We start from the raw sequence: 21420 nt of genomic DNA, 5'->3' as shown, positions 1-21420 counted from the left end.
CCTGCCGGCTCGAAATCCACACTGGGACTCTGGGTAGATGTGGGAGGCTAGGATCTGCAAGCGCGCCAAGGCAACACGGGCGAAAGCCTTTCTGACGATGCTGAGGAGGGAGACGCCCCGATAGTTGTTGCAGTCGCTACGGTCTCCTTTGTTTTTGTACAAAGTGACGATGTTGGCGTCACGCATGTCCTGTGGGATGTATCCCTGGTTTTCTGCTCTTGAGGACTTCAGGCGGAATGCAGTTGCTTCCAGGAGCCTTCCCGCAGGCAAGGCAATCGATGGCTTTTCCGAGCTCTTCTAGGGTGGGCTGTGTGTCTAGCTCCTCCATGATAGGCAGGTCTGGAATGGCGTCCAGGGCAGTTCCGGTGACATTGTTTTGGGTTGTATATAGCTCGAGATAGTGCTCAACCCATCACAGCAGTTGTTTCCCCTGGTTTATGATGACTTCGCCCGTCTTGGACTTGAGGAGGGCCATCTTGTAGCTGGAGGGGGTTCTGTCACCTTTTTGATACCCTCATACATTCCTCTTGTATCCCCGGTGTCGGCAGCTGTCTGTATACTGTTGCAAAGGTTCATCTAGTAGGTGTTGGCACAGCGGCAGGCGGTCTTCTGGGCATTGTTCCTTGCAATCCTGAGGGCTTGTAGTGTTCTAGGGCTAGGTGCAGCCTTGTATGCCAGGAGGGCTTTCCTCTTTGCCTCAGTCACAGGTTCCATCTCCTCCCAGTTTGGCTCATACCAGTCGACATTCTTTTGCTCCCTCTTCCCGTAAGCTGTGATGGCTGAATTGTACACAGAGTCACGCATATATGGGACCAATTGGAGTCAATGGTGTCATTAGGTGTCACTTTGGTGAGGGCTTCCTTCAGTTTGCTGATGAACTGCTGTTTTCTCAGGGTTGCTTGCACAGCAGGTGTTGATGCTTGGGTGACCCTTCTTCTTGGCATAGTGCAGCTTCTTGGGTAATATTTGCACCTTGCTGGCCACGAGGGAATGGTCCATGTCGCAATCAGCACTGTGGTAGCTGCGGGTGAGGAGGACACTGGCCAGTTCTGCACGCCTGGTGATGACGAGGTCTAGCTGGTGCCAGTGGCATGAATGTGGGCGTCTCCACGACACCTGGTGGATCTCCTTGCATTTGAAGAAAGTGTTGGTCACACATAGGCTATGGGAGCAGCACATCTCCAGCAGTCGCTGACCATTCTCATTGATCTTGCCCCTTTCGTAAAAGCCGAGACAAGTGGACCAGGCCTCATGGTCAGCTTCCACTCTAGCATTGAAGTCTCCTAGTAAGTAAAGGCTTTCATTGTTGGGGATACTGGATGTTGCCTGATCCAGAGCCTCATAAAGCTTGTCTTTCTCCCTGTGGGTGGAGCAGAGGGTTGGGGCGTACACGCTGAAGATGTTGACTGGGCCTAAGGATGTTGACAGCCGGAGGGCAAGGATTCTCTCAGTACCTGATGATGGAGGTTCAATGAAGGCGATTAGCGTATTCTTCACGGCAAAGCCTACACCATGCTGCCTAGGTTCATCCGAGGGCTTCCCCTGCCAAAAGAACATGTAATTGGCTTCCCTGATGGTGCTGCTGTCAGCCAGTCGGGTCTCCTGGAGGCAGGCAATGTCGATGTTCAGTTGGGGGAGTTCTCTGTCAATGACAGCAGTCTTCTGTGCATCGTCGATCTGCTGTAGGTCAGCGGTCAATCCAGGACACATGGTCCTATTGCAGGTTGCAAAACGAAGAGTTGGAGCCTTCTTATTTCTTCTTTTAGTCTTTCCTGTTGCAGAGTTTTGTGGCCCACTTGTTGAGATGGTTCTCTAAGCTCCACACACCCAGTGAAGCAGGCAGGCCATGGCAGGCAGCACCTTACTGACTGGGGGCTGCCCAGCTTGAGGCGGGCAGTAGTTGTCCAGTGAGACCTGGTGATCTCTCCCACCGTCAGAAGTAACCCCTGGCACCAAGCTCTACGCCAGTCGAGCTTTGACTTAGAACCGGTAAACTGCTACTTCTCGTGTTGTGATGACACTGGAGTGTCCTCTCCAGTGGAGCTATGAAGCCTGGACAGGGTGGTATGGAGAATCAGCTGTTGTCCATGCAGCAGATCCGCCCTCTCCACGCAGCTGGTGGGCCCAAGGGAATGACGAATGCCGATACAGCTTGGCACCAACAGCGTCGCAGGAGTCGCCGGAATGGCATTGAAGTCAATGTCAGGCCACCTTAGGGACTCCATCTCCGGATTTTCTGTCGGGGTTTACTCCCTTAGCCTTTCTCATGGGTGGGTATAGCCACAAGGCAGCAGAGGTTTGGAATCGGAGTTTTCCTTCTCCTAGATGAGCTACCATCCAAGGTTTATGAGTCCCATCTACCCGAAGCAACTGGTTTTAAGGCACCAGTGGCCCGCCTTCACCCCTTCTCCTGTTAGTGGAAAACGTGGTCTGCCGGACTTCAAATCTAAGCCACTCACGAAGGCCAGGAGCTGGATTTTAGTTGACAGAGGCAATCAGAGATGCAAGCCGTATGGGACATTTTTAGAGGATTGGGGCGCTTGTCTCCCACTCCCACCCTGGGCAATGTCAACCTTAGACCACATTTGAGACTACATCAGCACGTTCAGTATTGGAAATAATTGAAATACCACTGAAATTCAGTTGCAACTTAATACATTTGGACTTGTGATAAATTATTTACGACTATTTGGGATTTAATTCACATTACTGGAAGTTCTTTTTAAGTTTCGCTTTGTATTCTAGGGAAATAAATTATTAGTTTAATTTTACAAAATTGCTGTTGGTTTTCGCGGTTTTCTATGACTTAGTTTCAGACCACTGAGTCATATATATATATATATATATATATATATATATATATATATAATGTAAGATGCACTAACATGTTCTTGAATTCCCTAGATGCGAGTCATTTCTAATTGGAAAATGTCATCAAATTGTTCTTCAAATTTTCTGAATTCAAAACTTATTTCAGCATCTTAAACTACAGCTTATAAATTTGGACAAAAGTTTGCTCTGTGAAAATGTTACTTACAAATGAAAATTAACTTAAAGTACAATTTACAATCATTGATAAAAGTTAAGCAACTAATGTAGATACAGTGTGACCCATTTATAACACTATGGTCAGGGTCCACAAAAACTCATCATGCTATAACAGGTAGTCGGTTAGCTGAAAATAAATGACAGAGGAGGACTTGGTAATAAAACATGCTTCATTGTCACAGTTACTATCTTAATGCATATTAAACAAAAGATACACATGTAATGAAAATAGAGATTGCATATATTTATGGGGAATGGATGACATTATTCATTGGTCATCTGATTGCATGGCAATTCTCTAACAATATCATCAAGTCACATGCACTGGTCGGCATCTTTAGTTTGCTTATGTTTTATAAATCGCTGCACAGTGATTTTAATTTTTAACTGTAAAGATTGACTTTGATAATTAACAGTTACTTATATTGATTTATAAATTCAAGTAAGAATCTAATATTAACCACCATAGTGTTAGGTGCTTGGTTGTTCATCCAGTTTATTGAGCAAACTTATATTGCCTATTGTTGTAGCAACAGTTGTACACAGAATACATTGAAGACAGATACAAAGAAGACTTAATGGCTTTATTGTTCATAGATCAAATAATAAGATTAACAGCTATGAGCTGACATCTTTAACAAATAAACCATGATCTGATTGCATTGATTGACTACAGATATATTTGTAAATAGAATTATTTATCTTAATTCATAAAAAGAAAAATATAATTAAAAGATGCTTTTTTCTTGAAGAATGCAACATATCATGCCAAGTTATTAGATCAGACTTCTTGTTTGTTTTGGCAAAAACTTAAAGAAATTTGTCAAATTATTGTAAAATTTTGTGAGTCACACCTCATTTGTGTTTTATTTAAATTCATATGTGATCTCTTCCCAGAGATGATTAAGAACTTTTCTTTACACATTATTCTTATATTTATTTTTTGTGTACAATAAAACTATATTAAATTTTAGGAGCTATGCCATGATCATGTTATTTCTGAATTCATGCTATAATCAAGCATGCTGTTGCTGGGTTTTACTGTATACATGTATATAGTAAAAATGTGCAAATTAAAAAAATCTTGTCATATCATTAAAAATCTACCACATAGTTGCTGAATGCAGTTTCTCTACTGTACATTGCATCATGAGTAAATAATAGTTTACATCATTTTTTGGACATCAAACATTTTAAAAATTTGGACTTAAACAGTTTATAAAAACTTTTACGGTACAAGACTTCCTATACTAATTTGTCATTTGCATGAAATCATTTATTTGTTGACCCCTTGTTTTGAAACATTTGGACTCAAAGCATAATTCACTAATCATAATAATAAGAAAACATATGAGCGCAAGTTTGTTATCTCTACTAAACTGTTTGGAGGATTGAATGAAATTTCCACACTATCCTCCCAAGATCTAGTTGGTTCCTTGTTGCCACTAGTGTATGGCTGCAAAAGTAGCCATCTTGAAATTATTGTTGTCTCTGCTCCTCCTCAAATAATGGTCATATCAGTATGGGGTTTTCAGTAAAGACTTTATGATGTCTTGTTTATCCTAAATAAGAATGCTGCTGCTAGGACATGCAGTATGCTTGTCATAGTGGCCATGTTGAAATTCCTGTTGATGCTACCCCACTAGATGGTCATATCAACACAGGGATTTTACAGCAAGACTTCTTATGATCTTTGGTTGGTCTTGAGTGAGAATGGTGCTGATCTGATACATACAATATTGCACCCACTGTTGTTATCATTAAAATCTTGATTTTGGTACAGAATGGAATATACTATTATGGGGTTTTCACCAAAAGACTTCTTAATGATATCCAGTTAGTCCTATAAATAATTGCTGATAATACAATCAATGTGGCCATCACAAAGACCATCAGAAAAATCTTGTTACTGCAAATTCTTCTAAATAATTAGTCATTTCAACAAGGGTTTTTCCCTAAATGACTAATTATGAAGTCTGGTTTGTCCTATATGAAAATGATGCAGATCTTTAATCAGTGAACCATGAGGTGTTCTGAATGATCATGGAGATATTCAAATTTGTACTGATTAATAGGCTAAATAAAAAAAAATGTGGTTCTGATTATCTGACCTACCCTATTTCTTAGTGCTAACCCTACAGTGGAGCAGGGGAATTGAAAAGAACAACATTTTGGGATGACAAAAACATTAACAGAAATGTAACTATGATTGAAGTTAAATTCAGGATGCAGATGTTTTTTTTCTTCTTCTAGTTTATGCTTCACTTTAAAAAATCCAGACAAAAACAAAAAATACGTTAGTACTAACCTATTTACTTGAACTTTTTATCTGTCTCACCAGAACCACATTGTTTCTATTTGGTCTGTGATAATGTGCAATGTGGATGTTTCATTCATAGTTGAGTTGGTCATTACAATTTTGTTTTGCCTTTAGTGCTTAACTGCAGTCTAGATTGAAGCATGAGTTCTGATACTACCGTTCTATCACTATTTCAGGTGTATTTGGGTGTATAGGAGCTATAATTTATGGCTACTACAACCACAAGAACCGAGGAAACATCTCAACATCAACCTATCTCATGAAACTCCGAGTCAAGGCACAAGGCATGGTTGTGGGTGCAATGGCCCTGGGAGTAGTTTGGGGCATGTACAGGGAACATCAAGCCAAGAAAGAAAAAGAAACAAAAAAATGATTTTTGTTTTGAAATTACTTGAACTAGCCTTAAACAATTTATTTGCAGTGGTTCCCTCCAATCGTTACCAGCTTGGAGGTCATACTATTGAGTCATTGTTAAGGAGTGTTCCATGTAGCAAAGTGTATTATCCAATTAATATTTCTTACTCGTGTCAAGAGTTGTTTTTGCCTTGGAGGAACTTAAATCACTCCAAGTTTATGGCATAGTGTCCATTCTCATTTGTGAAAAATAGTGGACCATAAGAAATTATCACATGACTTTCAACTTACAAGAAAGTCCCTGATTTCATAATTTTTTTGTTGAAGACCATGTTTTGCACCAGTATTTTGTTCTGCCATATCCATGGTGAACAATTGGAGCTTTGCCAAAATAGTAAACTTTACACATTGTATAAATTTGTATACAGATGGTATTATATACAGGTGATCTTCGGTTGACGTACATGTGTGATATAATTCATTTTGTATATTACTTTTAATATGTGATATTGCATGCATCAAGCTAGTCTTGAAAGTTGCTGGTGATTTTATCACTGAAGTAATGATCAGGCATAGAAAGAAGAGGGGACACTGAGTTGTGTCCAGCAGTTGCAGATATTGTTCAGTCTTCTGATATCTAACAGTGTATGCTTTGATATTGGTTTATTGTACTCGGAACAACTCTATTGACAGCCGAAGTCAAAATGGCATGAACAAACATAATAATTGCAGTTGAAATGAAATCACTAAGTGTTTAGTAGCTAAAGTGTATCTTATGTTTCCTTTGAATTGCACCAGATTGTATAAAGATTACACTCATCTCTCAATTCTGTGTTTTCAGGGGAGTGGAATTAATGATTTTAGTAGTAATTAAAAAAAAAATAATTATAAATTTGATCAGTCAACTTCAGTCACTTAAATGAAACTATAAAATATGAGCAAACAAATAGTGACTCATTGAGAGCAAACCATTGCTGTGAGAATCTTGGTCACCGGTCAGTGTTTAGATCCTTTATTTGTAAAATACACCTGGACTTCTTTTTCTACCATTTTGACTTGGTTTTATTATCTTTTGACTCCTTTTGATTATTAGTAAATTGACTCTATTTATTATTATTGTTATGAATGTTATCATGATTATTATTATTATTTGCATTTTCTAGATAAAATTTGATAACTTAAGTGTATGGAGTTACATATTCCATTGTTAGGTTTATATAGAATCAGGCCACCAAAGTATCAAAATTTAAATGGCATGAAACTTTCTCCAAATCCCAAATAGAGAACAAAGACAGGGGAGACAGTTTACTCAAATATGCATCTAGTTATATCAATATAACTAGGTATGGACATGTACCTGGTCCGGACACGCTTTCCTAGATGTGTTTACACCACCTGGCCTGGCAGAGTACCCAGACATGGCAAACATTTCCCTACCTTTCCATCCCTAATATATTTTGGGGATGGACAGGCTCTTGACTAGGCCACCCTCTAGTTGGTCAGGTTTTGCACTACCAAGTAATAATTGACATGGCCAGGTAGTTCCCTGATGGGTTCCTAGCAAAATTTCCCAGCACACCATTCCTTTAAATAACACAACTTCTGTGTACAATAAGGTAAAATGATAATATTATACATATTTCTAACATTCTTACGGCTGGGCAGTGATATTAGCAAAGTCCAGATGGTGTCGTTGAAATGTCTGTTTTTTTATTAAAACTTGGAAGATTTTGTAACCTTTTTTCTTGTCAGTCATTGGTGTGACACTAGCATAATTTTTTAAAGGCATCTGTATTTAAGAAAATTAAGAGCCTTTGTCAAGGTTCTGGATAAATTGTATAGTTTCTACATTAGTTGCAGTATTTGGCTGAAATTTGATTAAACAGTACTTTACAATTGATTTTTGCACTCTAAATACACAAGGTTTCCTACATCACTAGTATAAGCAGAAAACTACATCATCATAATGAATGTCAAACATAGTGATTAACGTAACTCTTACAAATGATTTAACATACATGAGGTTTTCTATACATTAAAAATGTTCATTTAAATAAAAAACTAGCCTTATGGCATAAAATTTTGATATTTACCTTTTTGCATTTTCTGATAGAGTAACGTTTCGAAACCAATATAATATAAATTTTAGTGTGTGTCAGTCATTGTATCCATGGCTTGTGAGTAAATCCATACTGTTTTCATAATGCAACGTCAGAATATTAAGGTACCATGGCACAAACTGTAATGTAGTAGTAGATCTTTTTTCATAAATAGAGCCATATGCATTTTTTCATAGCATGAAATAATATTTTGTTATTTAATACTGGAAAATTATAGTTAACTGGGTTCAACATTTATGATGCAGCTTTTATTATCAGCATGTATATTTTTAATTATGTTAGGAATGGATATAATATTTGCGTTGTGACATATTCTTCTGTGAAATGATGACAGTAAATATATGGTTATGTCAAAATTAAATTTCATTATTGTAACATAGTCTCACTAAAAGTTTTCTAAAAGAAAGCATGGACCTACTCCTCAGAGGATCTTAGACATGTGATGTCCTGATACCAGGAGCCTGACAGATCCCCTCTTGTTCGTAAAGAAATAGTCTTGATGATGCTGACTCTCTTGCACTGTGCATCAATTCTGGACACTTGTCAATCGTGATCGTCCGTCTGGGATCTTCATATTATTGGTTGGAATATCCACCTGATCTAAGAATTTCTTTACAGACACTACACCAGGTACATTAGCAACTACTGGGAAACACTAGTGTCCACTGCAAACACACACACACACAGTGCAAGACTATCATGGAGAAAAATGAAACCGACAAACTTATAACAAATCTGCATAACTGCTTGGTGATAAGAGTACTGCTGCTTTCTTCTCAACCTTTAGCATTTCTCTCCAGTTTAAGATGTCATAAATGGCATTTTGGTTTTGATTGGCAATACAATTTTCTCAACACCTGCAATCCTTTGACAAAATTGCAGACTGTCCTTAAACTGATGTCTTTTCTATTTTCATTGACTATGTCAGCAGGTTCATTATCAGTAGCTTGCTCCTCACTGTTGGATTCTTTGTCTTCTGGATTCAAGTTATCCATATTATCAAGAAATTATCTTCCCATTCCTCAAAGTCTATCATATTTGGGACAGTATCATCATCCGATACTAGTAAGAATGGTATGTGGATGCAGGAACCACACCAAAGTGTTCTGCAAATATATCTTCCATTGCTTATAAAATTCAAACTGCAAGTTGCACATAATACAAAAAAGGTTTGTGCCATTAACAGCTAACCAGAAAAACACTGCTAAAACTAGCAACTGAAACAAGCTCACAAAATGTTTATATTCACGAGTTCATAAATATTTTGCCCTACAAAATTACTTCAGTTTGCTATAGTCATTTTGTCATTGATGATTTGAAATATTTATTTAATATAAGGGATTAACTTGCACTAAATGCATTGTCATCTCCAGACTCCCAGAAAAACTTCCAGAGTTTCTGTTGAAACCAGTATCTGGCATTCTTGAAAATAGTAAATCACTTGCACATAATCACAATGTATGGAAAGCAACCTTTCTGCAGCAAGATGTTATATGTATCCCATGAAGATGTTCATGTTGAGAAGGTCTTTAAAAAAGCTAGGCTTTTGTAAACATGTGATGCTTATATTTTTCTGTTACTTGAATGCTAGAACTTAGTCAGCACTATATAGCCAAGGTTGTGCTGATGTAACAATAAATCTTATGAACATGCTTACATCCATACGTGCAACAATACAGATTTACTATTTATTTAATCATATTATCAGAAAAGAATAAAAATTAAAATCTTGAAAATAGTGAAATCATTGAGTCTCTATAATGACAATTTTTCTGATGAAGGATTAAAACTATAATGATGTAATTGTCAGCTTAGAATATAAAAATTAAATGCAGCGAAATGTTTAACTTTTATGCTCTGTTTTCTGTCTATGTCAAGTCTGCAAGCTCTTTAACGCTTGATTTTTCATAAGCTGCTTGTTAATTCAGAATAGAGTAAAATGTGGAAAGCAGGTACATACTGTATGTGGCAAATAAACATACAGGGTAAATAAGTGTCCAAAGCAAACAGACACACAAGGAAAATAAATGTCTATGGTAAATAAGTGTACAGGGAAAATAAATGTCTATGGTAAATAAGTGTACAAGGAAAATAAATGTCCAAAGCAAATAACTATACAAGGAAAATAAATGTCCAAAGCAAATAGACATACAAGGAAAATAAATGTCTATGGTAAATAAGTGTACAAGGAAAATAAATGTCCAAAATAAATATGCATACAAGGAAAATAAATGTCAAAAGCAAATAATGATACAAGGAAAATAAATGTCCAAAACAATAAAAGCATACAAGGATAATAAATTTCCAAAGCAAATAACCATGCAAGGAATATTAATGTCCATGGCAAATAGGCATACAAGGAAAATAAATGTCCAAAGCAAATAACCATGCAAGGAATTTGAATGTCCATGGCAAATAGGCATACAAGGATAATAAATTTCCAAAGCAAATAACCATGCAAGGAATATGAATGTCCATGGCAAATAGGCATACAAGGAAAATAAATGTCCAAAGCAAATAACCATGCAAGGAATTTGAATGTCCATGGCAAATAGGCATACAAGGATAATACATTTCCAAAGCAAATAACCATGCAAGGAATATGAATGTCCATGGCAAATAGGCATACAAGGAATATGAATGTCCAAAGCAAATGAGCATACCAGGAATATCATAAACATGCAACGAAAATAAATGTCCATGGTAAATTAGTGTACTAGGAAAATAAATGTCCATTGCAAATAAGCACACAAGGAAAATAAATGTCCAAAGCAAATAAGCATACAAGGAAAATAAATTTCCCTGGCAGCTAAGGATTTAAAAACGTAGATGACAAATAAGCCTGCAAGGACTATGAATGTACACGGCAAATAAATGCATATTGATCATTGGCTATCTTAAAAGAAAAATTAATTTCATGTATGTGTACATGAAAGTATTAAAAACCTTAAAGACGTTACCTAAACTTTGCTGACACTAATTTTCACCCTGATGAGGCTATTAGTCTGATAAATCAGACCCCCAAAACTGTGTTGATACTGATGGATGATTTGTTTATCTGATCACATCTATTCATTAAAATGTGCATCTTTGCTGCATGCAGATCTTTACGCAGAACTCTTGCATACTGTTTAGACACTGTATGATACAAGCCATATCTACCACAAAATGACCTCAGGACATAGGGTTGTGTTATTCCACGTGGATTTATAAGTCACCAAACAGAATTTAATCCGGAAATATTATGTATATATCGCCCAATGGACCCTTTGACCAATGATAGGTCAAGAGACACGAAAAATATCAGTTGGGGGTACGATTTCGGTTAGTAAGATTATTTGATCAGCACATTCTGATTCTGCATGACTTCCCTTTAATTAATCGTACTTGTATAGTGTGCTGGTAAATTGATTGGAAAAGGTTTTATCAATGGATAAGAAAGGTGTATAAAAAAAGTTAACCTAGAGATCACCTTGCCACATGTACTGAATTACATAATCTTGTCAGTAAGGCTATGAAGGTAAAATTCTTTTAGAATGGCATAAGGTCAATTTAAAGTAAAAATTGTGCAAACTGGTTCCTGTGGGGAGGTAAGGTTGTAATTCGAATTTTTTCTACAGTTGTATTGAAATATGCCTTAGCTGAGTTACCTTTCATTAGAAATTCCCCTCAATGAAGAATTGATAATTTTGACATATGCGCTACAACAAATGTGATGCCCGGTTCTGTTACGTGAAAATATTTGGTTTACTCGGGGGTCTTACCTTTCATCTTGCATTTCAAGTGTCTAATTGGAAAATCTTGAGATTATATTTCAAACTGATATTGGTTATAAATAGTTTGTTTTAAAACACAAATAGGCTAGAAAGGTCGGTCTGCCACCTGAATGAGTCAGATACCAATGTTCAATTGGTTGAATGCCAAAAATGATGTCATGTCAAAATTATCTTTCCCAACTGTTTCAAACCTTATGTTGTTGATGCTATCATAATGCAGTTTTTGTATGTACAACATTAATGTCGGTCTGACTGCTCTTTTAAGCACAATGCACTATAGTGATCTACCCCAGTATCTCGAATGATTGTTGTGATGATGCTTGACATCATTAAAATTTTGGTTGGGTAATGCAAAAGGTCACATGACACCTGTTTTTCCAAAAGACGAAAACTTCATTCAGTATTTTTTATTTATATCGTAATATGTGAGAATAAAGCTAAAAAATAGAGATACTGTATGATGATTCACTTAATTGGAACTTCAGTTTTTCAAATACAGATTGGAACTCCAGGACTTGTGAAGGAAGTGGCAAGGTTAGCCCAGACTATCAGTTTGTGGAAACAGAAGCAGGTTACATCCATTAGCTTGTAGTGGAACCCACAAAGGACAGAGTCACTGATAAGCTATCTAAAGTCGAGAATTAGAACTCTTAACTAAATGACTGACAACAAAACACGAAAAGGACCTGGGTAACAATGTTATAACAAACTCGTAGATAATCTGACAGTATGCAAGGTCCAAAACTAGAATTAAGACTGGTGTACCAGACATGTAAATAAACAAAAATAGATCACAGACTGAAATATATGTGAGTGTGGCTTGATGAGAGGATCTGACGTAGTGCTACATAGAAGTAGAAGAAAGACCAATTCATAATATTTCATCCAGACTTTGTTCCTCGTAACTCGCTTCATGTATAGAAGCTTTTAAATATTTTTTGAAAATGGTCTCAACCTCATTCTGATGAAGGGATTCTGAAGTTTTCTTCCATGAAGTTCGGTTGGGTCTGTACCAGTCTCAAAAATGACGCAATCTCATTCATGTTAGCGGTTTTTCTCAAGGACACACACACACACAATATCTCTCTCTCCCTCTTTCTCCCATCTCTCTCTCTCTCTCTCTCTCTCTATATATATATATAAAAACTCGATATTGTTGTGGGGGGGGGTAAAATACATTGGTTTACAAATGTCGGAAGTTACACATATAAGAATTTTTTTTTTGTCTGGTAAAAATGCAAGGTGCACCAAATCTAATTTTTTTTTAATGATCCATACACTATCATTCCTGTTCGCACACTTTAGTTCGTGCAAAGCAGATATAAAATACAATATTCAATAAATACTGTACGTAGCAGCTATATTTAGCAACAAGTCCTAAGTGTATGTGTATATGTATGTACGCACGCATGTACGTACATACCTACGTATGTATGTATGTATGCGTTTACCTCTCCGGTGGCCTAAGTGGTTAGAGCGTCCACCTCAGTATCAGAAGATTGCGGGTTCGAACCCTGTCCGAGTCAAAGATTTATAAAAATGTTACTAGCATCTGCCTGACTTGGCGTTCAACATTAAGAGGTTACTTTTAGGACTGGACTGCCTGGTTTCAGGTGGTACATGATGCTACATGTCTGCAGCATGATGTCCCAGTGCTGGACATCAATATGAACTGCCACAATGCAGACGACATGGCGATATGAGTGAAAAATGGTTAAAGCTACGTTACAAACCTACGCCACACACACGTCTCCAAGTCTAATGGGTTTAACATGGAGTAACTGAGATCTCTTGCCATATCCAGACATGTACGACGTTGTCAAGAAACAACAGAATGTCAATATGTGTTGTCCGCTAGAGTTAGTCTTTTTTAGGCAACATTCTAGTATGTTACACCAAACTATTTTTAGTTTAGCTGCTGTTGTTATGTTTCTTAGTCTCGTGCCAATATTGGATTGAATAAAATGCCAGACAGTGTCAAATAATTGGAGAGAATCCGTGTAATATGATTGGTGAACAATAATTAACAAGTTCAGTCTCTTTTTGACATCAGATAGGGTTTACTTAAGGCGGTATGTATCTGCCCAAAAGGCGCCCCGAGTGGCCAAGTGGTCTAAAGTGCTCTCCATTATGGATCACTGCCATTTCACCTCTGTCTGCATGGGTCTGAGTCTAGGATTTGACCAATATGGGTATGTGAGAAAGCTTGCCAGTAGCTTCTTGTGGGTCGGTGGTTCTTCCCGGGGTTTTCCCAGGTTCTTCCTCCACCATTAATACTGGCCGCCATACATAGCCTATCATATGCTGAAAAATGGCATTGAACCGCACAACAACAACAACAACATCTGCCCAAAATCATTACATTGTTTACTCCTCTAGTTGTGTGCATCCAGCTTGAATTATATACAGAAAAAATGAAAGCAGCAGAATGTCAGCTATTTAGTTCCCATTCCCACGACAGGATCTTCTGCATTTCAGTAGTCAGGCTACATGATATCCTGTTATGTATATTTAATTTGCATTGTTTGTTTGTTAGTGTTTTATTTTATTATTTGCCATTGATAATGTAACATTGTATTTTGGATTTGACCTTATCCAAAATCAAGTTCATTTTCTATCTGACCCCAATCATGTTTATCTTCATCCGAGTCCAGAACTGTGGTAATTCCTTATTAGTTGCCTGGTCTACCTGCTGTTTTCTTCATTTTACATTATAATTTTAGCAACAAACTTCTAATTATAACTATGACTTTATTTTATAAACATTATGAACTTTCCAGAAGGAAACTTTCCATTAGGTAATAATTTGTTTTTTTTTGTGTGTAGAAAATGCTAATTGTGACCCGAGGTCAGGTAGAGGACTTGTTTTCCTAGAAGTTAACTATTCATGCTTTAAGATCTTAGCAGAAATTATTATATTATTGATGTGTCCATTAGTTCATTTGGGCTGGAATTTATTTAAACAAATTATTTAAGTCAAGTGATTCTCCTCTGAAAATAAAATGTACTCAAAATAACATTCTTGGAAATAGAGACTTAAATTGATAGTGAAATTTCAAATAAGGACATATTCTTGGATTGTGTTATTGTGATCCAACAAAATGACTGTTGACACATCACCAATTATGGGCCACCAGGCACATCAAACATTACCGGCATTGGATTTAATTTTGACTTCCACTAAAGTTTATTTAGAACATTGATCATTATGACTTATGTCTCAAATTCTATGATTAATTGTGAGTTAGTTCGCAATACCTTAAGTTCCTAATTGTTTTATACATTTTCAATTTGCGTTCTAGAGAAAGAAATTACTTGTTGAATTTTACAAAGGTTGTTGCTTCTCACTCTTTTTTTATTACTTATTTTAAGACTATAGAGTCGTAATTGAAAATTGGGGAAACCAACAAGCTTCCCATGAACGGTTAGATTCCTTGATAATGGATGAATTGCTCCAATTGCCAGAACGTATATCTTTCTGAAGCAAAGGCTTCCAGAAATAAAAAATATTTTGGTCCAATATTTGGTTGAAAGGAATGTTTTGGATAAAAGTCCTTTGGATTTGATTAATGGGTCTCCATCTGGCTATAACTTGTAAGTTATGGAATTGAAATTAAAATACAAGAATGAAATCGAGTTAAGAAAGCTTGAACTTCATAAAGAAGAAAAACAAATGCAGTTGCATAAGAGAAAAGAGAAAGACAAATGCATTTGAAACAAGAAAAATAAATGCAGTCGCACGAAGAGGAAAATGAGACAAATACAATTGCATTTGCAGAAAGAGAGAAAAAAGTTAAGACCGGCTAATGCAAATAAAGATGCAATGTGTAAAAGAAGAGAGACTTACAGAGAAAAGGAAGAAAGGAAATTTTAATTTGGATTAAAAGAATTAGAGCTGGAAATTAAAAAAAAAAAGATCCCCATTTTATACATAATTTCGAGTTTTGATGTTACTAACAATGTTAAGTTTGTACCCCTTTTAAAGTAAAAGTAGATTAATATTTTCCTTATTTTGAAAACAATGATGAAAATTAGAAATGTCCAAGAGCACATTGTTACAGAGTGTACTTATTGGCAAAGCTCGTGACATCTACATTACATTTCCCTGACAGTACAACAGCGTGCTGATCATTATCTGTTTAAGGAATGTATCCTAAAGAGTTGGTACCTGAAATAGATTATGTATATTGAAATAGCGAGTAGATAATAACTACAGCGCGGTAAATACCGAGCAGACAGTACCTGATTCCATTTTGAATACTGGATAAACTGCTGATAGAGTTAGAGAGCTAAACGGAAAATTCATTGACTCTCTGGAAGAATGTGGTACTTTCCAATCCCAAAAGGAGCAATGATAAAAAATGGAGATAAATATTTTTATACAAGACCGACTGTTACTGTCGCAGTAGCACTCCTTTCAGTGAATAAACTGATTTTTATTGTCGCAGAAACAGAATTTAGTGAAGAAACTGATTTATTCCGTTGCCGTGGCATATAATTTATTGAAGAAACTGTTTTCTTCCGTTGCCGTGGCACATACTTTATTGAAGAAACTGATTTATTCCATTGCAGTGGCAAATAATTTTTTGAAGAAACTGATTTATTCCATTGCAGTGGCACATAATCTAGTGAAGAAACTGATTTATTCTGTTGCCATGGCACATACTTTATTGAAGAAACTGATTTATTCCATTGCAGTGGCACATAATTTATTGAAGAAACCGATTTTATGCCATTGCCGTGGCACATAATTTAGTGAAGAAACTGATTTTTACGTTGCCATGGCACATAATTTATTGAAGAAACTGATTTATTCCATTGCAGTGGGAATCAATTCATCGAAGAAAATGATTTATTATGTTGTAGTGGCACATAATCTAGTGAAGAAACAGATTTATTCCGTTGCCATGGCACATAATTTGTTGAAGAAACTGATTTATTCCGTTGCAGTGGCACATAATTTAGTGAATAAACTAATTTCTTCTGTTGCCATGGCACATAATTTAGTGAGGAAACTGATTTATTCCATTGCCATGGCACATAATTTGTTGAAGAAACTGATTTATTCCATTGCAGTGGCACATAATCTAGTGAAGAAACTGATTTATTCCGTAACCATGGCACATAATTTATTGAAGAAACTGATTTATTTCATTGCCATGGCACATAATTTGTTGAAGAAACTGGTATATTCCGTTGCAGTGGCACATAATTTATTGAAGAAACTGATTTATTCTGTTGTTGTAGCACATAATTTAGTGAAGAAACTGTTTTCTTCCGTTGCCATGGCACATAATTTATTGAAGAAACTGATTTGTTCCGTTTCCATGGCGCATAATTTGTTGAAGAAACTGATTTATTCCATTGCAGTGGCACATAATCTAGTGAAGAAACTGATTTATTCCGTAACTATGGCACCTAATTTATTGAAACTGATTTATTGCATTGCCATGGCACATAATTTGTTGAAGAAACTGATTTATTCCATTGCAGTGGCACATAATCTAGTGAAGAAACTGATTTATTCCGTAACCATAGCACATAATTTATTGAAGAAACTGATTTATTGCATTGCCATAGTATATAATTTATTGAAGAAACTGATTTATTTCATTGCCATGGCACATAATTTGTTGAAGAAACTGATTTATTCTGTTGCAGTAGCACATAATTTAGTGAAGAAACTGATTTATTCCGTTTCCATGGCACCTAATTTATCGAAGAAACCGATTTATTCCGTTTCCATGGCACATAATTTGTTGAAGAAACTGATTTATTCCGTTGCAGTGGCACATAATCTAGTGAAGAAACTGATTTATTCCATAACCATGGTACCTAATTTATTGAAGAAACTGATTTATTGCGTTGCCATGGCACATAATTTGTTGAAGAAACTGGTATATTCCGTTGCAGTGGCACATAATTTATTGAAGAAACTGATTATTCCGTTGCCATGGCACATAATTTGTTGAAGAAACTGGTATATTCCGTTGCAGTGGCACATAATTTATTGAAGAAGCTGATTTATTCCGTTGCCGTGGCACATAATTTAGAGAAGAAACTGATTTCTTCCGCTGCAGTGGGAATTAATTCATCGAAGAAAACAATTTATTATGTTGCAGTGGCACATAATTTATTGAAGAAACAGATTTATTCCATTGCAGTCACACATAATTTAGTGAAGAAACTGATTTTTCATATTGCAGTTGTGCACATTTTAGTGAAGAGACCTGATTTTTACAGTACTACACGAATTAATGAAGAGACTGATTTTTCCAGTACTACACAAAGTAGTGTGACAAAACCCACTTTTACAGTTACAGACATTGCAATGAAGAAACTGACTCTTACTGTTCCAGTAACACACAATTTAGTAGAATACTGACTCTTACTGTTCCAGTATCACACAATTTAGTAGAATACTGACTCTCTCTGTTCCAGTATCATACAGTTTAGAGGAATACTAACTCTCTCTGTTCCAGTAACACACAATTTAGTAGAATACTGACTCTTACTGCTCTAGTAGCACACAGTTTAGTAGAATACTGACTCTCTGTTCCAGTAGCACACAATTTAGTGGAGTACTGACTCTCTCTCTTCCAGTATCACACAGTTTAGTGGAATACTGACTCTTACTGCTCCAGTAACACACAATTTAGTAGAATACTGACTCTTACTGTTCCAGTAGCACACAATTTAGTAGAATACTGACTCTTACTGTTCCAGTAGCACACAGTTTAGTGGAATACTGACTCTTACTGCTACAGTAACACACAATTTAGTAGAATACTGATTCTTATTGTTCCAGTAGCACACAGTGGAATACTGACTCTTACTGCTCCAGTAACACACAATTTAGTAGAATACTGACTCTTACTGTTCCAGTAGCACACAGTTTAGTAGAATACTGACTCTTACTGTTCCAGTAGCACACAGTTTAGTAGAATACTGACTCTCTCTGTTCCAGTAGCACAGAATTTAGTAGAATAATGACTCTCTCTCTTCCAGTAGCACACAGTTTAGTGGAATACTGACTCACTGTTCCAGTAGCACACAGCTTAACAGAACACTGACTCTTACTGTTCCAGTACCATACAATTTAGTAGAATACTGACTCTTACTGTTCAGTAGCACACAATTTAGTAGAATACTGACTCTTACTGTTCTATTAGAACACAGTTTAGTAGAACACTGACTCTTACTGTTCCAATTTAGTAGAATACTGACTCTTACTGTTCCATCAGAATACAGTTTAGTAGAACACTGACTCTTACTGTTCCATTAGCACACAGTTTAGTAGAATACTGACTCTCTCTGTTCCAGTAGCACACAGTTTAGTGGAATACTGACTGTTAATGTTCCAGTAACACAAAATTTAGTAGAATACTGACTCTTACTGCTCTAGTAGCACACACTTTAGTAGAATATTGACTCTTTCTGTTCCAGTAGCACACAGTTTAGTGGAGTACTGACTCTTACTGTTCCAGTAGCACACAGTTTAGTAGAATACTGACTCTTACTGTTCCAGTAGCACACAGTTTAACAGAATACTAACTCTCTCTGTTCCAGTAGCAAACAGTTTAGTGGACTACTGACTCTTACTGTTCCAGTAGCACACAGTTTAGTAGAATGCTGACTCTCTCTGTTCCAGAAGCCCACAGTTTAGTGGAATACTGACTCTTACTGTTCCAGTAGCACACAGTTTAGTAGAATACTGACTCTTAATGTTCCAGTATCACACAGTTTAGTAGAATACTGACCCTTACTGTTCCAGTAGCACACAGTTTAGTGGAGTACTGACCTTTACTGTTCCAGTAGCACAGTTTAGTAGAATACTGACTATTACTGTTCCAGTAACACACAATTTAGTAGAATACTGATTCTCTCTGTTCCAGTAGCACATAATTTAGTGGAATACTGACTCTCTCTGCTCCAGTAGCACACAGTTTAATAGAATACTGACCCTCTATGTTCTAGTAGCACACAATTTAGTAGAATACTGACTGTCTCTCTTCCAGTAGCAGTGGAAAACTGACTCTTACTGTTCCAGTAGCACACAGCTTAACAGAACACTGACTTACTGTTCCAGTAGCACACAATTTAGTAGAATACTGACTCTTACTGTTCCAGTAGTACACAGTTTAGTAGAACACTGACTCTTACTGTTCCAGTAACACACAATTTAGTAGAATACTGACTCTTGCTGTTGCAGTAGCACACAATTTAGAGGAATACTGACTCTCTCTGTTCCAGCAGCACCCAGTTAAGTGGAATACTGACTCTTACTGTGCCAGTGGCAAACAGTTTAACAGAACACTGACTCTTACTGTTCCAGTAGTACATAGTTAAGTGGAGTACTGGCTCTTACTGTTCCAGTAGCACACAGTTTAGTAGAATACGGACTCTTTCTGTTCCAGTAGCACACAGCTTAACAGAACACTGACTCTTACTGTTCCAGTAGCACACAATTTAGTAGAATACTGACTCTTACTGTTCCAGTAGCACACAATTTAGTAGAATACTGACTCTTACTGTTCCAGTAGCACACAGCTTAGTGGAATACTGACTCTCTCTCTGTTCCAGTATCACACAGTTTAGTGGAGTACTGACTCTTACTGTTCCAGTAGCACACAGTTTAGTAGAATACTGACTCAAGTAAACATCTTGTTTACAACTTACAAACATGGGTAAAAGAGCCGATTGCACAATATAAATAAAATATACTAACCACAAGGAGAAGCAACAGTAGTCAATACGAAGTGGATGGTTTTCATCATCGATCTTACTACTAGCACGCTTTCATATTTTCGAAGGCCTTATTATGTCTTCTAATTCCTTTAACTTTAGGGATTTTTTTCTCATCGTCCATAAAGTCTATATTTTAAAACATGTGTGAGAAACTAGGATTTACTTATGATGATAAATTGCATAATGATATGTTGCGCAGCATAGAAAGTTAAATGGGATATAAAGAAAAATAGAAAAGAAAATTGGATGTAAAAATAAAACAACAAATTTTGTTAAATAAGTTTTAATCAGTGAGCTATTGTGGATCGCTGGTATATTTTGCTTAATTTATTTTTTTCAGGTTTATATGATCGTACTGGGCTTTATTTTGCACCCAAAACAGGCACTTGAATTTGGAAAAAGTTACCAAAGAAATTAAAAATCCACTGAGACTAGTTTTGCTGTTGTGTCTACGTGTCTCCGTTGGTTTGTATTGTAAATTAAACAAGACACATCTTATTCTGGGTACAGAATATGATTTAGTCCTTGGTAAGTTTATAGCACAGCGTTACTGGAGAAGGTTACGTTGCTTGCCCAATGATGTACAATAGTAGCATATCCTGGCTGATGTGTTGGTGGGAACTGACGTAGGCAGTAATATTGTTTTTGAACGATTATTTGTTAATTCTGAGACTTTGACAGCTGTTATGTTTTGCTAAATAACAAAAAAACATGGCTTGTTCCAACTACTTTAATGGGTAGATTACAACTGACCACAACAGTGAAAACACACGCACACTAGTTTCTCACGCTAATGTTTTCATAAGGCATATAAGGTCACAACTGAGTGAGAGCCTGGAGCTGACCTTAGGTGACCTGTAGAATATTCTGAATATACTCCTGTATATAGCATCATCCTGGGTTTTCATTCAGACCATTTGTAGCAACAGAATGTTAATACCGTATATTACCACAACTACCATAAAATATGATTTTGTGATTTTCTTTTAAATTCACATATTCAATTCTCATTTTCTTCTAAATAAATTTGTAAATATATTCAAACTTGACAAAG

The 21420-nt window shown here is 36.5% G+C and overlaps 1 protein-coding gene across 1 annotated transcript in view; it reads left to right on the top strand.

The window, feature by feature from the left end:
* Positions 1–8217, top strand: part of LOC149791950 (HIG1 domain family member 1A, mitochondrial-like) — a 36129-nt gene extending 27912 nt beyond the window's left edge. Inside the window, exon 3 of the mRNA XM_089970464.1 lies at positions 5545–8217. Coding sequence (XP_089826590.1) covers positions 5545–5741 — 197 coding nt within the window. The 3' untranslated portion in view covers positions 5742–8217. The remainder of the gene's footprint in view (positions 1–5544) is intronic.
* The last annotated feature ends 13203 nt before the right edge of the window (positions 8218–21420 follow it).

Source organism: Sinohyriopsis cumingii, chromosome 9 (genome assembly GCF_028554795.1).
Source record: "Sinohyriopsis cumingii isolate HCF-2022 chromosome 9, ASM2855479v2, whole genome shotgun sequence".
Lineage (NCBI taxonomy): Eukaryota > Metazoa > Mollusca > Bivalvia > Unionida > Unionidae > Sinohyriopsis > Sinohyriopsis cumingii.
The sequence above is the reverse complement of the archived record's forward strand: the minus strand, read 5'-3'. Positions and strand labels throughout refer to the sequence as shown.